Source organism: Mauremys mutica, chromosome 5, assembly GCF_020497125.1.
Source record: "Mauremys mutica isolate MM-2020 ecotype Southern chromosome 5, ASM2049712v1, whole genome shotgun sequence".
Lineage (NCBI taxonomy): Eukaryota > Metazoa > Chordata > Testudines > Geoemydidae > Mauremys > Mauremys mutica.
In genome coordinates, this window is record NC_059076.1 from 75,788,676 (window position 1) to 75,806,131 (window position 17,456).

A 17,456-nucleotide genomic window follows, 5' to 3' on the forward strand; every position below is an offset into this window, starting at 1 on the left:
CCCAGCCTTATATCAGCCCACTAGCCTGTCTAAACCATAGCTTCTTAACTGCTTTCTATTAACTCTCCTTCAGTCTTTGACACATCTCTTCCATGTAACTGACATGTCTACATGCCCAACTGAATTTCAGTTATGTGATTATTACAACTGTTTGAAATTCCAGTCTAGGTGGGTCCTTAACCATGTTCTGTAATACCAGGTTATATAATCAGATAAAAATCCCATCTGCACTATAGATTGGAATAGTTATAGTCAGGTTCCCTGACTCAGAATTGTAGTGTACACAGGACCTGTCTCTTCAAATCACTCTCTGACCTCTCGATCCCCTCTACTTGTTTTGATTTGGTAACTATTGAATACTCTGTAATTAATACAACTGAATTAATGTTTCAATGACTAAACTCGCACCTCTTTGACTATGGTCAATATAAATCCCCATTTAGTTGAGGGGAAAACTCATTACCATGGGCTATGCAAGCACATGAAGAAAAACAGTAGGTCAAAGTCCAGCCCTTCACTCTATCCCTCAGCCAGGGAAAACTGAACTATTATATGCTTATATGTTAGTTAACCTTTTTTTTATGTACTTTTGTACAGTTTTGATATTAGATTTGTTTTGAACAAATGTTTTTACCCTTACTGCTCATTACCTCCATTTTAATTGTTCCTCCTCTTGAAGCCAGTCTTGAATTTTGACCTCTCCATCATGGTTGACAATACACTTAGCAGAAAATTTTAATTTAATTGTAAGTTCTGGAAAGAGAAACTATGTACTGATAGAAAAAACTGTTACTGCAATAAAAATGTTCCTACTAGCAGCAAGGGAGATCTAGGAAAATGACAGGCCAAGAAATGGACTACGTTTGTTGTTGTTAAAGTCTTCTTTAATTAAAGTCCCTTTTAATTATAAAAACTACATTGACCCTTATTCCTCATCTTAAATAGCGTTATCTAATTGCTCTCCAAATTAACTAAAATTACATATAGTTTAAAGCTATCAGCAACAAAGAGCAAGGACCAGTAATTCTCTATCAACACAGGGAAAATCATAGGCTAAGTTTAGAGCTGTCAACTTGCTCTCATTTCAAGAAGTGACACTGCAACTTCCTTAGTTCTACCGCCACCGCCCAAACCAGACGTACTCCAGCCTTTATCCCCAGAGACCTCGGGGGGGGGGGGGGGAACAGGTCGGGAAAAGGGTTTTGCAGAAAGAAGTTCTAAAACCCGTCCTGGCGCGACCCCTCCATGAGATCTGTGCGCGACGGCAGGACTAGATTAAAACGCGCTGAGACATGGGGATCACGCTCTCGGGCTCGCAGTTGCTGTGTGCGCCGCTGGCCTGGCACGCGAGTGCTGCGTCGGTTGGGAGACAAAAGCGCTCCGGCCTCTTCCGGGGGTAACTACGCGCAGGGCGCTGCAGCAAGGGCTGCTTCACTCGAGCGAGCCCCTTTCCACACGTTAGTGGAGCCGCGGAGCTAGTCACCGCGCACACAGCGGGCAGCTCGGCAGCCCGCTGCGGCGTCCGCGTGCAAACATGGCCGTGGCTGGCCAGGGAAGCGCCTTCGGCGCGGGGAGGTGAAGGGACGCCCCCGAAGGACAGAGCTGCCTGTTGCTTGATGGTACCAAGCGGCAGCCGCCACGGGGCGCAGGGGGTCATTTCCCCGCCTCACGCAAGGCCTCACTCCCCCCCGCAATAACCCACCGCGCACCCCCGGGCAGAGATGGGGCCTGCCGGGCTGGGCCGAGCCGCCTTGGCAGCAGCGGCGCTCTCAACCAGCGCCGCTGGGAACTGGCTTTACAGGAGGGGCGGGGGAGGCCGCGAACGGCTCCGCTTCAGCTTCTTCCACACAGACGTATTTCAAATCTTAACGGCTGCTGCTCGGCCAGTTATTGAATGAGGGAGCAGGAGCAGGGCCTAGCGCTGCGCCCCCTCCTGACGGGGACCGAGGTGGAGAACGCAGTTACTAACCTTGCCCCGCCCCCATCGGAGCGGGGCAGCCTCATAAACGTCTACAGCGGCCCTTCCGGCCCACCGCAATCCCTACTCGCGCGGTGCATTTGGGGAGCTGTAGTTTTCCAGCCCTCCCCGCCCTTACCGACGCTGCAATGATAGAAACTACAGCTCCCATGAGCGCCCTGCGGCGGGAGCCCGCATGCGCATTGTGGAGCAGAGCCGCAGGCTGGGTGCTGCTGTTGTTACATAGGAAACAGCTGAAAAGTCCCCACATGACAGTGGGGGAAGGAGGAAGCGGGGTGACCCGGGGGATGGACGTGGCTTTTACAGAGTGAGGCGCTTGGCCGCCGCAGGGAGTCCCCCAGCAGCCTCGGGCCCCGATTCGAGTGGAGGGGGGCCGAGCGGGGATCTCGCTGTGCCCCTTGAAGGAGCCCTTGTTTGCCCTTGGGGGAGGGGTTGTGCCCCCTGTTGCGGGGGCTCTGTCTGCCGAGGGCCAGGGGGACGGAGGTGACCCTCAAGGGGAGGATCGTGCCCCCGCAGGAGACGCTGCCTCTCTCTGGGGCGGCTGCTGATGGGGCAGGTTTAAATCCCTCCCTTGCAGCCAAGCGCACAGACAGCGGGGAAGTTTGATTCAGTCCGGGCGGCAGGGACGGATCCTGCTCCTCTGCCGGACAAAGGGGCGGCGCAGGCGGGTGAGGAGCCCGGGCGGGTCGGGGGCTTCCTCTGCTGGGATCGGGACTCTGCTGGGGCAATGAACGGGTTCGCCCCCGAAGAGGTGACCCAGAGAGGGGGGGATGCTGTCGCCGCCACCGTCGTTGCTGCTGTTGTGGCCAATGCAGCTGCCACCGTGGAGGTGCCGGCGCCGGGGTTAGGTCCCGGCGCTGCCCCAGGTGCCGCCGCCGCCGCCGGTTCCGCAGGGGCCCCCGGTGGTGCTGGCCCTGGGGCTGGGCAGCTGTGCTGCCTGCGAGAGGAAGGTGAGAGGTGCAGCCGAGCCGCCGGTAACGCCAGCTTCAGCAAGAGGATCCAGAAGAGCATCTCGCAGAAGAAGGTGAAGATCGAGCTGGACAAGAGCGTAAGTGACGGGAAAACCCCCTCCCCAAAGCCGCTGCGCGCCCCTGGGGCAGAGGGAGGGTGCCCGGGGGCGGGCGTGAGGGGCAGTCAGGGCCGGCCGGTGAGTGAGCGAGCACCGTGCGCTCATCGTGGCAGGCGGTCACGGCTACTCCTGCGGGGTCACCGGCCCCGAGCGCCCCCAAGGCAAGGAGATCCGCGGCTGATGGGAGCCCTCCCGTGTGGGGGTATCGGGGAAGCGCCTTGGGGTTTCTGTAGTCGCTATTGACGGGACAATGTGTCTGAGGCGCCGCGTTGCAGCTCTCCGCGCAGGGCGCACTGCACCATCGCTCACCCCCTCCCCGGAGCCTTACTCCGGCCTCAAGAGTCACCCCCACAAAGGCTTCAACTACTTCCCCCTTCCGCCCCGCAGCGAGTGTGAGACTTCTGCGTTAAACGGGGTTGGGCTTTGCCCTTGGTACGGTCGCTGGAAGAGTGAGTGAAGCCTAAACTGCTTCTGCTCAGTGTAATGGGGGAGAGAGACTCCTGCTCTTTCTTCCTCTTCCCTTCTTCTCCCTCCGGAAAAGTCAGGCTGGTATTCCAGAGGGAGGCTGCCCCCCTACTGCAGGAGAAGCTGGGGGCTGCACGTCCCCCCCGCCGCCCTTCCAGAGCAGGGACTCTGCATGTTTGTGTGGCTGACTCTAGTGAGGGCAGCACACTTGGCCGCTCCGCCGCGTGTTGTAATGCTGCTGCGCGTCTCTCTTTGCCACCGTGTCTTCCGCTTGGCAGCCATCAGGCTCTTCGCAGTGCTTCTCTGTCTGTCCGAGGAATCGCCACAAGCTTGTGTCTCTGTGCGCAGGCAGGTCGAGCCCCTGTCTCCCTTCCCCAGTCTGCTGAGACAGAAACACCCTTTGGTAGCAGATACATTTCTAAGATTCGGAGCAGTGTTAATCTGCAGAGCAAATGTCTGCCGGTTTCCTTCCCTAATGAATACTTGTTTCTTCAGAAGAGAAATGCACGAGTATTGGGAAAGGCGATTTATTTTTACTTGACACAGCAGAAGTGTTAGGGGATGCTGGCCCAAAGAGGGGCTTCTAATATACTTGTTACAGTTACCACCCTCACGAGATTGTGTAAACTCGTGAGAAAAATGGGTTTGGGAAAAATGGTTGCTAATTTGTATTTGTGCTTCTGTTGGCGGTTGTGAGCTTTCTCTTTGAATCATGGTTTATGAGAGCGCTCTTGTGAAGTAAACTTAAGCGAACTCTAAATGGGCAAAGAAAACTCTTTTGCATTAACAAAAGGAAAGCCTAGGACTCCGATGTTTGGGTTTGTATGTGTAAAGGCCTCCAATTTGTTTTTATCATCCCAAATTTAACTTTCTAAGTGCTTGATTCCCACCCCCACCCTGTGCACCCACAGCTCCAGTTGAAGCCAGTGGGAGCTACTGGTGCACAGTAGCCCTATGTGTATGTATACATTTCCTCTATAAAAGAACTTCTTGCCAGATTTTTTCAGAAATTTCAAAAAATAGATGTATAAGTCCTTTATTTACAATGACTTTTCATGGATGGTGGAAGTAAAACTAAGGAAAAGAGCTGTGAAGTGAGATCGGTGAAATCTTGCCTTTTTTTGAGTGTGTGTCCATTTAACAGAACTGCAAAGTAATTTTCATACCCCATTCCCTGCATTCTGATGAGTAATGTAAGAGGGCTGTACTTGGCTCTCTCTACAGCCTGTTAATACCAATTTTGAATTGGCTCACTGCAGCAGTACAGTGATACAAGGAGTTTTCTAGGCAAAATGGGATGCAGTAAGTTATAGCATACCAAATTTTATCTTGTGGGTTCTGGTAGAAGCAGATTTCTTAAACTCATAGTTAATGTCACCAGAACCTCTTGCAGTAATTTACCATGAAGTATATCCATCAACGTGTTATTTGCATTATCATGTATTTCCTGGATGTTAGACTAGTGTGGAATTGTGTTTAAAACATGTGTTGCTACTTTTTTAGGCAAGACATCTTTATATTTGTGACTTCCACAAAAACTTAATTCAGAGTGTGCGAAACAGAAGAAAGAGAAAAGGCAGTGATGATGATGGTGACTCACCAGTGCAAGACATTGACACTCCAGAGGTAGCTGAATAGTTGTCCTGGCTATTGTCATGTAAAGCTTGTTTTTAATTGCTACCAAGTCTGTGTTAATGCAATTTTTTCCAATGTTAATTTGTTCAAGGGGTGGGAGAGAGCTCCTGTTTCACTCACTTCATTAATATTTATGTAATATTTTAATGTTTCTGTATCAGTTGTAATATAATTATATATCCTATGATATTAGCATATATAATTTAATTGATAGATATGTTTTCATTTTGTTTTACACACAGTATTTTTCCCAGAAAGGAAAGTTGGAATTATATATACACATACATACATACACCAATTTTAACTTTGATAAAGATTTCTCCTTCATGACATTTTTTCCACAGATTCCCAGTGTAGGAGCCATGTGCTTAGCCATGCAGTAGCAGAACTATTTTTGAGTAGGAATTGGCAGTTAGAAGGCATACTTAATTCCTGTGATTCCTAACATTGCAGGAGATGGCAGATTAATATAGGAAAATGGAATTTAAAAGGCATTCATCTTGACTTGCTGTGTTCTTCATTTCATAGATTCTAAGGCTGGAAGGGACCTCGAGAGGTCATCAAGTCCAGTCCCCTGCCCTCATGGCAGGACCAAATACTGTCTAGACTATCCCTGTTAGACATTTATCTAACCTACTCTTAAATATCTCCAGAGATAGAGATTCCACAACCTCCCTAGGCAGTTTATTCCAGTGTTTAACCACCCTGACAGTTAGGAATTTTTTCCTAATGTCCAACCTAAACCTCCGTTGCTGCAGTTTAAGCCCATTGCTTCTTGCTCTATCCTTAGAGGCTAAGATGAACAAGTTTTCTCCCTCCTCCTTATGACACCCTTTTAGATACCTGAAAACTGCTATCATGTCCCCTCTCAGTCTTCTCTTTTCCAAACTAAACAAACCCAATTCTTTCAGCCTTCCTTCATAGGTCATGTTCTCTAGACCTTTAATCATTCTTGTTGCTCTTCTCTGGACCCTCTCCAATTTCTCCACATCTTTCTTGAAATGCGATGCCCAGAACTGGACACAATACTCCAGTTGAGGCCTAACCAGCGCAGAGTAGAGCGGAAGAATGATTTCTCGTGTCTTGCTCACAACTCACCTGCTAATGCATCCCAGAATCATGTTTGCTTTTTTTTGCAACAGCATCACACTGTTGACTCATATTTAGCTTGTGGTCCAGTATAACCCCTAGATCCCTTTCTGCCGTACTCCTTCCTAGACAGTCTCTTCCCGTTCTGTATGTGTGAAACTGATTGTTCCTTCCTAAGTGGAGCACTTTGCATTTGTCTTTATTAAGCTTCATCCTGTTTACCTCAGATCATTTCTCCAATTTGTTCAGATCATTTTGAATTATGACCCTATCCTCTAAAGCAGTTGCAATCCCTCCCAGTTTGGTATCATTTGCAAACTTAATAAGTGTACTTTCTATGCCAGTATCTAAGTCGTTGATGACGATATTGAACAGAGCCAGTCCCAAAACAGACCCCTGCAGAACTCCACTTGTTATACCTTTCCAGCAGGATTGGGAACCATTAATAACTACTCTCTGAGTGCAGTTATCCAGCCAGTTATGCACCCACCTCATAGTAGCCCCATCTAAGTTGTATTTGCCTAGTTTATTGATAAGAATATCATGTGAGACCGTATCAAATGCTTTACTAAAGTCTAGGTATACCCTTATCCACAAGACTCATTATCCTGTCAATCAGATTGGTTTGACATGATTTGTTCTTTACAAATCCATGCTGGCTATTCCCTATCACCTTACCACCTTCCAAGTGTTTGCAGATAATTTCCTTAATTACTTGCTCCATTATCTTCCCTGGCACAGAAGTTAAACTAACTGGTCTGTAGTTTCCTGGGTTGTTTTTATTTCCCTTTTTATAGATCGGCACTATATTTGCCCTTTTCCAGTCTTCTGGAATCTCTCCTGTCTCCCATGGTTTTCCAAAGATAATAGCTAGAGGCTCAGATACCTCCTCTATTAGCTCCTTGAGTATTCTAGGATGCATTTCATCAGGCCCTGGTGACTTGCAGGCATCTAACTTTTCTAAGTGATTCTTAACTTGTTCTTTTTTTTTTTAGTTTATTTTCCAAACCTACCCCCTTCCCATTAGCATTCACTTTAGGCATTCCTTGAGACTTCTCGGTGAAGACTGAAACAAAGAAGTAATTGAGCATCTCTGCCATTTCCAAGTTTCCTGTTACTGTTTCTCCCTCCTCACTGAGCAGTGGGCCTACCCTGTCCTTGATCTTCCTCTTGCTTCTAATGTATTGATAAAAAGTCTTCTTGTTTCCCTTTATTCCTGTAGCTAGTTTGAGCTCATTTTGTGCCTTTGCCTTTCTAATCTTGCCCCTGCATTCCTGTGTTGTTTGCTTATATTCATCCTTTGTAATTTGTCCTAGTTTCCATTTTTTATATGACTCCTTTTTATTTTTTAGATCATGCAAGATCTCGTGGTTAAGCCAAGCTGGTCTTTTGCCACATTTTCTATCTTTTCTACCCAGCGGAATAGCTTGCTTTTTGGGCCCTTAATAGTGTCCCTTTGAAATACTGCCAACTCTCCTCAGTTGTTTTTCCTTGATTCCCATGGGACCTTCCTATCAGCTGTCTGAGCTTACCAAAATCCGCCTTCCTGAAATCCATTGTCTCTATTTTGCTGTACTCCCTTCTACCCTTCCTTAGAATTGTGAACTCTATGATTTCATGATCACTTTCACCCAGGCTGCCTTCCACTTTCAAATTCTCAACAAGTTCCTCCCTATTTGTTAAGATCAAATCTAGAACAGCTTCCCCCCTACTGAAATAAAAAGTTGTCTGCAATGCAGTCCAAGAACTCATTGGATAGTCTGTGCCCCTCTGTGTTATTTTCCCAAAATATATCTGGATAGTTGAAGTCCCCCATCACCACCAAATCTTGGTCTTTGGATTATTTTGTTAGTTGTTTAAAAAAAGCCTTATCCACTTCTTCCACCTGGTTAGGTGGCCTGTAGTAGACTCCTAGCGTGACATCACCCTTGTTTTTTACCCCTTTTAGCCTAACCCAGACTCTCAACACTTCCGTCTCCTATGTCCATCTCCACCTCAGTCCAAGTGTGTACATTATTAATATATAAAGCAACAGCTCTTCCCTTTTTCTCCTGTCTATCCTTCAGATGGGCATTACCTGGGAAAGTGCACTCAGCTGGAGGCTGTGATGCCTGTGAGACTTTCTCCAAAAGGCCCCCAAAAGCACTTTTAAGACTCTGCTTCAGAACTTGCTCCTTCAAGTGTTGTTGGCAATCCATATGTCCTGAGGGGGTATGTCTACACTGCAATTAAACCCCTGTGGCTGGCCCTGACTTAAACAGGGCTGTTTAATTGCAGTGTAGACATTCGGGCTCAGGGGAGAGTCCCAGAGCCCAGGCTCCAGCCCGGGCCCCAACATCCGTACTGCAGTTAAACAACCCCCATAGCCCGAGCCCTGCAAGCCCAAGTCAGCTGACATGGTTCAGCTGCAGGTGTTTAATAGCAGTGTAGACATACCCAAGGTGTCTTCAGGCATTAGTAGTATGGCAAAAATCTTAGACTGGAAGAGGGCAGCTCCCTTTTGAAGGCTCTGATGGAGGGGATGTCCGAAGTCTCAGAATAGTCATTTTTGCTGAGTCCTGTTTCTCTTCCTTGTAAGATCCATTCATCAGTTAATAGAAAATTTTATCTAAAATTGCCTTTCCAGCCACACTCCTGCATCGCATAGATGACCCCACAGTGCTTATGGAACCATAGAATTGATATACTCAGAAACTGATTTATTTTTTTTCCTGTGGCGTCTGCAGTTCTTGATGCAACTGATCTTGTGCTATAGATTTCTCTGGATCATAAAAAGCAAGTCCCTTGCCAGACTGCTGGAGCTGCATTTCCAAAAGAAGCCTATCTCAGGAGGAGCCTCAGTTGTCAACTCTTGATAACACCAGAGTTTCTTACCCAGGTTTTCCTCCATATGGTTATCATGCATCTTAGATGTGTGTGGCTGTATGTTCTTCCACTTGTTGCATCAGTGGCCTCTTGAATACGAGATCAAGGTCTCCTTCGAAGAAGAGGAAGGGTCCTCCAAGGATGCCTTGGCCTCCATCTGAGTTCTCAGGACCAGTATTTCTTTGAAGTGGCTTCTGCACATTCTCACTGATGGAAAAGGTATCCTCAGCACTGCAAGCTTCTGGAACCTTGTGGAAAGTTTTTTATCTGCCTTTCTACTCAGGTGGAGTAAAGGCTTCTCAAATCAAATACTGGTTTGGGGAATGGGATTCCCCGAGACAAATCAGATATAACTACGGCCCTACCAAATTCATGATCCATTTTGGTTAGTTTCATGGTCATAGGATTTTAAAAATTGTAAATTTCATTATTTCATGTATTTAAATCGGAAATTTCATGGTGTTGTAATTGTCTGGGAGCCCAGCTCTGAAGGCAGAGCCACCGCCAGTAGCAGTGCAGAAGTAAGGATAGCATGGTACAGTATTCCGCTGCTGCCTACAGAACTGGGCGTTTGGCCAAGTAAGGGTGGCAATACCGCGACACCCCCCTTCCCCCAAAATAACTTTGCAACCCTCCCGCAACTCCCTTTTGGGTCAGGACCCCCAACTTGAGAAACGCTGGTCTCACCTGTGAAATCTGTATAGTATAGGGTAAAAACACACACAAGACCATATTTCATGGGCTGTGACATGTTTTTCATGGCCGTGAATTTGGTAGGGCCCTAGATATAACACATAGGCATCTGATTCTGGGAAGATGGGGCAAATGACACACCTCTTCACTATTCTTTGGTTATGGAGGAGCTGTGAGGCTTGGCACCATTCCAAGCTTGGCCAGGTTTCCAAGTGTGCAATAGCTTGCCTACTTTGCCTAAAAACTATCATTAAGGTTGCTTCATAGTATTAAGTTAATCACTTCACAATTCTCATGACATCAAGATGTTGGTTTTGGAAGGGCAGTGTTGCAATCACTGTTCACCTAGGTCTTCTCAGTCAAACCATCTTCTCAGGGAGGTCACTGCTACTTAATCTCTTACAGTGGGGCTGTGTGGTGATCGTCAGAAAAGAGGAAAAAGGGGTTTCTTAATAGTAATGTTTGTTCTCCAGGTGGTGCCCTCTAAATAGACCTTCTGGGAATAGAGAAACTGAGGGAGCATTGGGCTGAGGTGTGGGTATTTATATCCGTGGCCTATGAAATGTAGGACTTCAGGAGATGCTACCTCTTGATGGACAATAGTTCTGTGGAGCTCTGGCTATGCACATAACTCCTACATTGTGGCTGTGCAGAGGCAATATATTCACAGATCATGAGCAACTGTTCTCTTCTGCCACTCAAAACTCAAGAAACTTGTAGCATGCTAGGTTTCTTCAGTCTCCTATTGCACAGATATTATGGAACAGCTGTACTATTTCTTGTACATCCTCTCTGCAAAGTTTTGACTATTGAAATACTACTATAGGGCATCCTGTGAGCACAGTTCTTGACCTTGCATTAATAATTGACTAGTATTGTACCTTTGCTTGGTCATATTAAAGTCAAACTATGAATGAAACTGAGCTGAGTCCACAAATTAGTGCCAAATATGACTCTCCCCACCTAAGAGGGAGAAAAGGTGTAGTGGACATTCAGCACAGAAATAAGCCTTAACTGTACTTTTAAGTATCTTTGGGGGAGAGGAGGGAAGATGAGTTCAAAACATTATTCTATGCTGAATGCCTACTAATGGCTGGCTGAGTCAGCAGGATGGTATTTAGCATATGCATATCCCTGAAGTGAAGAAACTAGGCTTCTGCCTTCAACTTAGTTTCCATACTTGTTTAGTACTTCACCTTTTAAATCGTAAGTACATTACGATTAATAACAAATTAATCCTCTCTTTAGCCCAGCTACCTTTAATGATATTCTTCTTCCTTTCTAGGTTGACTTATATCAGTTACAAGTAAACACACTTCGAAGATACAAAAGACACTTCAAGTTACAGACCAGACCAGGACTTAACAAAGCACAGCTTGTTGAAGTAGGTATGAATGTCTGTTCAGTAGCAAACAATGTAATTTACTATTACTTGTGGCTCTGGAAAATGTGATCTTTACCAACATATTAGCATAAGTAGCATATTCTTGTCTTTAGTCAATTATAAAAGTTATCTATAATTGCCATAGTTAATATACCACTGCATTATAATCAGATTGTATTCTGCGCCACAAACTCTTCTCTTTGTATAAAGGAAACATGTGGATTGGATTGGAAAATAAAATGAAGTTATTTATCTAGTTTACCTTCAATTATCTGGTCTTTCTGTCCCCAACTCCTGAGCCAGGAGCACTCAGTTAAGAAAGAAAATCAAAAATAAAAGCTCAGGTTAGAGGAAGGAAGTCAGGTTTAGAAGTATGTACTCGGAAAGAATCCTGAAGTAGTTTATAGAATTGCAACACTGCTATTCAGAAACATGTAGCTGAAGACAAACAATGGGCCTAAATCTACACTCAGTTACCTCACTGCAAAACTATAGGCTTTAATGACACTGCACCTTTGCAGCTAAAGGCAGAATTAAGTCTTTTATTTTTGCAGTAAAGTTCTAGTATAGTTTTAAAAGTACTATTAATAGAAATATGGGCACAAGTAATAGTAACAATGTAAAATCTAGGCATCTGATTTCATGTCTCTTCTTGTAAGTGTGTAAACTTGCAAAACTAAGAGCCACAAAAATACAGAAATATCTGTAAGTACAGCAGAATGCTAGCATGTTTGCAAATTTTGGTCTTCTGAAAATATAATTTACTTGGTAAAAGATCAGTATTTTAGTCAAAACAAATCATTTACAATGTGGCACAGGTTTTACTTTTTAAAAAAAATGGACTCCATTTTGCATTGCAAACACACAGATTTGGAATGCTATCCTAATCTTCATTGTGTTGTGTCTAGTTTTATGAAATGTTATGGTGAATTGCATTTGTGTGTAGGCATTTTGTAGATCTCTTCACTAATCAGTGTGGATTAAAGCCAAAATTCTTAAATGTATGCAAGAGGCTGGTCTGTAAAAGAACAGTATGTTGCCAACATTTTTGCAACTGCAAGTATGAGTTTAAAATCAGCACTGTATTTTCTCTTTGTATGTGACTTCAGACAAAGTATGAGCACTTATTAAATTGGCAGAAATGTGACTTGAAATAACTGATTTAGTTGCATAGTATAAAATACTTTATACGGGAAGAATAAAACTATAGGCTACTATAAACTCTAGCTAGTCTACAACCAACTTGTACTGTTCTGTATTGCCAGACTTCTGGGAAGAACAGTGCGGGCTAAAACTAGCTTTTGTTGCTTCTCCAGTGGCCATGAAGTGCCAGATTCAGTGTTTTAGAACCACCTTCTTCCAGAGGTGTCATCTGTGATTTCCCCAGCTGATCACCATTTATAGCAAACTTGGTTCTTGGGAATGATGCCAGGAAATTCTGAGCATGCTCATTGAGTCCCCAGATGTCCTAATGCAGTATGGATGCTTTAGTCGGTCAGCTAGAATTGAACTTTAAAGGTACACTGGCACTTAAAAAACATCACCTCTCTAAATGGTTCATTTTACTGTCTTCACAAGTAACTGTTAAGATTACTGTAACTAAAAGAGATTAGGGGGGATTTTTTTTGGTTTACTTTGTACCTTTGACTAAACTGTATAGTCATTTCCTCCTCCTCCTCCTCAGCATGTGTAGGCATTTTTCACAGCAACAAGGGAGAGAGTGATATTACAAATCCACAGTAACTGGCAGGGGGAATTGTTTCAGGTACTACCATTGCTCCCTACTTAGATACATCTTCTAACCAACAGTCTTAAATTCATAAGGGTAAAAAAAAATTCAAAAGCAATTAAGTGAGATAGGAGCCTTTTTGAAAAATTTGACCAGTTTAAATGGCCGTGACCAAAGCTGAACTTCACCCTTGCTGACTCCTCAGTTATTATGTCTTCCTCTTTATAATCAGGTTAAAAAACCCATGGACAAGCTCATTAACCCCTCCAAAAATGATCAAATGCAGGGCCCTTCCAATATAATAATGATCCGGGATTTCCCATTTCTACTATTATATTCTACACTCAAGCACTATACAAACTCCCCAGTACCTTTTGTGGACTCTTTCCTCTCTTCTGAAAGGTCAGCTTTGTGTAGCTGAGAAAGCCATGGATTTCACTGGATTGGATCAATCTGCTGCAATTCATATTTAGAGTATTGAAATGATTCAATGCCTAATCCTTCTGTGATCCAGACTGTTGGATGGAGGCAAATGTCTTCACCCCTGCTAGTATTGATCTGTTTGATCAAATCTTTAAAAAAGGAATAGCTGTCAACTCAGTGTTAATTCTGAATTTTAGTTCCCTTATCTACAAAATGTGAACTTGTTGATTGTATATAACCAAATGGCTATTTAATTTCCTAAACTTTCTCTTTATAGATAATTGGTTGCCATTTCAGGACTATTCCAGTGAATGAAAAGGATACCTTAACATATTTCATCTACTCAGTGAAGAATGACAAGAACAAACCAGATCTAAAGATGGACAGTGGTGTTCACTAGGACGGAAAAAATGGGACTAATACTCAAGTTGCAGATCTAAAGACTGTTTTTGACATGCAGAAGCTTTCTTTGTAACTTTTTTCAGAGAACTTGTCTCTGATTTTATTTTTCATGGTCTTGCTGACTCACTGAAAAACAACTTCCTCTCAAATGAGATTTCCTCAGCAAAAGTATTTTAAATAAATATTATTAATACTGTTGCTCAAGTGTTCGTGTGTTTGTTTGTACCTTATTTAGTGAGTTATTTGTACCTAATAGTAGTTTGGGTTTTACCTACATATATTTAAAGTTATTTAAAATATTGTATTTTTTTCAATTATAGAAGTATGCTAAGGATTAGTGTGTGAAATGTGTTTTGAAATCATCACACTACAACATGGGTTCTATATAGTATAAAATTTTGCTGTGATAAATTCTAAACATAGTTGCTCCAAACTGAAGGGCCATAATAGAATTGCTCTTGGCTTCCTGAATAGCAATGACACTTGTAGTTGTTATAAGTCATAAGTATAAATGGCTGCACTTGTATTTTCTTTTAGAATTCTGGTATGCAAAGATCTTAATAGAGGGTTTTTTGAGATCTCTAATTTCTTCACTTCTGGGATATGCACTGCTAATGCCTCAGGACCATCATGCTATTATATAAAAATGATGGCAGCTATTTAGTGCTCAAATATCCACATGAAGATGGAAAGACTATCACCATTTATAATGGAAAACTTCTGTTTCTTTGAACAATGATTCTCTGTTGATATACATATGCTACTACCTAGAAATTGCATTGGAGAAAGGAAGGCTGCGGAACTCATGCTGTGTTTCAATATTATTTAATAAACATACTTTGTTTTGCTCTGGTCAGGTCTGCATTAACTTACGGCTGGAAAATGCATAAAGATCATTAATTTAAAGAATTGTTACCTTTACATATAGCACTTGCATCTAAATGTATATATTTTAGTAAAGTTTACAACATTTGAGTGACAGCTATGATACAACACAAAACCTCCTGTATTTCCACTGAACCCTTACCAGAACAATGAAGTTCTGGATGACATTCAATTTTCTGCTTTGTCTTCTGAGCTGTGAGGAGAAACAAGTGAGATGGCATCTTAAAACTGAGAAGAATGCAGCATCTCTCTATGTTCACTGAGGCATGGTTGATATAAAACTCTGAACATTACTTTTTGATCAATGATGAGCTACCTTCACTTTAAGAAAAATGTGTGAAAGTAATATTATCATTGTTTACCCTGTCCCACATGCTTCTAGATGTGGTGATTTAGCAGGTTCTCGCTGTCCTCAAAAACTGGCTTTTATTCCTATGTGGTTCTTTGTTTTTCCTTACCTGTAGCCCTTCATTGATGGAAATAATCCCCACGCTCAAACTGGCTGTTTTCCCAGTAATTAGCAGTGACGGAATTTCTTTTGCATTTGCAATGTCTCATGTATTTTCACACTCGTGATCAAACTTCGGCCAGCACTGTACAACCAGACATAGCTATTTGCCTGAATTCAGTACTCATACTCATGGACCTTCTCTTCTAATGTGTGCGTTCATTGTAATGTTTGTAAAGTGCTTTGAAAACTAAGTATTACCTTGAGTGGCACCATCCTACTGATGGAAATAGAGTAAGTTAAATTCAGTAAGATAATAAGTAGGATGCCCAAAATGTGGATGTATTTAAGCTTCTATTGCATCTTAATCATATTACACATGACAGGGCTTGAAATATCCTCTTGGATACTTGACAGGGGTGAGTGGAAACTTTCCTTGGTGCAAGAGGGAGCCAAAAGCCTAAGTTTTGACAAAAACTAAACTTCCAGTCTTAAGCTTCTCTTAAAAAACAAAACATTGTTTCTGGCTCTTAATACTGTGTCAATTATAACCTCCTGCATGAGAGAGGATGTGGTGCTGTCTTTTTGAATCTGCAGCTTGCAGAGCCTTCCCCAACCAGCAATAGAAGAAGGAAATTGGTGAATTTCACAGAACTGGTCAATTTTACTGCCACATTCAGAATGCTGTATGACAATGTGAAGGTGACAATTGTCAGTTTTGCCACTACTGCTCTGGAAAGTTGTGAGCAGCAGAGGCAAGCATAGTGTAATTCAGGTAGAACCTGAAAGAGGAAGGAGAGAGCTTGTTTCTCCACACCTTGCTGATAGATGGCAGGACAAGGCCTTCAAGCTTTCCAGAAATCCCTAGGTTTCAGCAGGTCTTATTTGCATCTGCAGAGATTAATAGTTTGTTGTCTCTGGACTCTGCTCAGGGCTTCTTTTTTGCATAGTTTGATCAGGCTCTGGGAAAACCAGTGAATGAGGAACAGGTAATCTAAGACTTTCTAAAAAATTGCATCTGTCCTGCATCTGGTCATTGTGAAACTATTTGGTGCAAGTCACTTAATATACATAATTGATTAATTGAATACACATTTATTATCATTTGCATATAGTCCAGCAAACACTCTGACCAACTAGGTACAAGATTACAATAATCCAACCGTTATAGATGGCAAAGTTTCTGAACAAAGTTTGTATTTGATACAAAGTTGTCATGTAAGTGAAGTATGGTTGTCTATTAGGCAATAGTGATTTTTTAATGCTATGTAATTTACATAAAATGACTACTGCAGAAAGTGTCATTGAAAAAGAATAGCACAAGATAGCTATATTAAAGTTTCATATTTTGCACTAGATATTGTCACACTTTTCCATCCGATTAACTTGGTAGCTCTAGGAATTACCATATGTTAATGAAAAGAAACATTTAATACTTATGGCATACAGCTTTCATTGGTGTATATGATTAGAAGGCTAGTCTCTGTGTCTAATTACATACCTGTCTTTTCCTAAAGGGCTATATTAAAGATAGGGAACTAGCATTTTAAGTTACTACTGAGTCGTGCTATAGTTCAAACGAGGCCTGATTCAGGGCCCGTTGTCTTCCAAAGCTTTTGGATGAGGATCATCACCAGTAGCTGTTTTACTGAATATATACATTATAGCAGCTGTGTACTAAACACCAAAAGTGCAAAGAGGAGTTTAAATAAGGGCCCATTATGGATAACTATTTTGTGAATTTAGAGTTCAATTGTGTTTCCATGGAAGCTAGTGGGAGTCTTGCTATTGACTTCAGGGGGATTAACAAGCTTTTTGACCAAGATTTTCAAAAATAGATGTAAAAAGTTAGGGTCCTCAAACCTTATTTAGGCACCTAAATAAGTGACCTGATTTTCAAAAGTCCTGAAGGCACAGCAGCTCCCACCGATTTCAATGTTACTTTTTGTTAAAGTAATGAAGACTTATTGATATGAAACTGCAGTACAGTGAACTGCTGCTAAGGGCTTCAATGAGTGTAAAACAGTGTAGTGAGGTGCTATACTGCCTTATAGCAGCTGAGAATTTGACCCTAGATCTTTGAGAGGTGGAATGACAACAGCAGATTTTTTGAGACTGTCTGGGTTGCACAATGAATTAAGGAGGTTTTACTGCACCCTCCTTAAATCCTTCTAATGAAAACTAATGTAGCTACCAAGTTAGAAAGGAGAGCTTTACCATTCAAGCTTCAAACCATGGTTCCTTCTATATACAGAAAGGGAAACATATACTACTTGGTACAGTAAGGCTCTGCACTATAGTGCTGTAGAAAGGAATAGATTTTCTATGACAACATTGTTTATCTCCTGTTGTGAAGTCCTGTGTGTGTCTTCTCACTGGTACACGTGATGC

General features: G+C 42.9%; 1 protein-coding gene across 3 annotated transcripts; it reads left to right on the forward strand.

Moving 5' to 3' along the window:
- Positions 1-1,249: 1,249 nt before the first annotated feature.
- Positions 1,250-13,930, forward strand: SAP30 (Sin3A associated protein 30). 3 transcript variants are annotated; one of them, XM_045017643.1, is made up of 4 exons: positions 1,250-3,026; positions 5,016-5,138; positions 11,080-11,178; positions 13,608-13,930. In XM_045017643.1, the coding sequence occupies exons 1-4, from the start codon at positions 2,706-2,708 to the stop codon at positions 13,728-13,730; spliced, it is 666 nt and encodes a 221-aa protein (XP_044873578.1). In that variant the 5' UTR covers positions 1,250-2,705; the 3' UTR covers positions 13,731-13,930. The 3 variants fall into 3 exon arrangements, with proteins under 3 accessions (XP_044873578.1, XP_044873577.1, XP_044873579.1); XM_045017642.1 differs by lacking the exon at positions 1,250-3,026 and adding an exon at positions 3,507-3,860; XM_045017644.1 differs by lacking the exon at positions 1,250-3,026 and adding an exon at positions 3,527-3,915.
- Positions 13,931-17,456: the final 3,526 nt, after the last annotated feature.

Coding starts and splice junctions, on each gene's coding strand:
- SAP30 (XM_045017642.1), top strand. CDS start 3,531: ATGGGGGAGAGAGACTCCTGCTCTTTCTTCCTCTTCCCTTCTTCTCCC. Junction 5,139..11,079: donor AAGACATTGACACTCCAGAG/GTAGCTGAATAG, acceptor CTTCCTTTCTAG/GTTGACTTATATCAGTTACA. Junction 11,179..13,607: donor ACAAAGCACAGCTTGTTGAA/GTAGGTATGAAT, acceptor TTCTCTTTATAG/ATAATTGGTTGCCATTTCAG.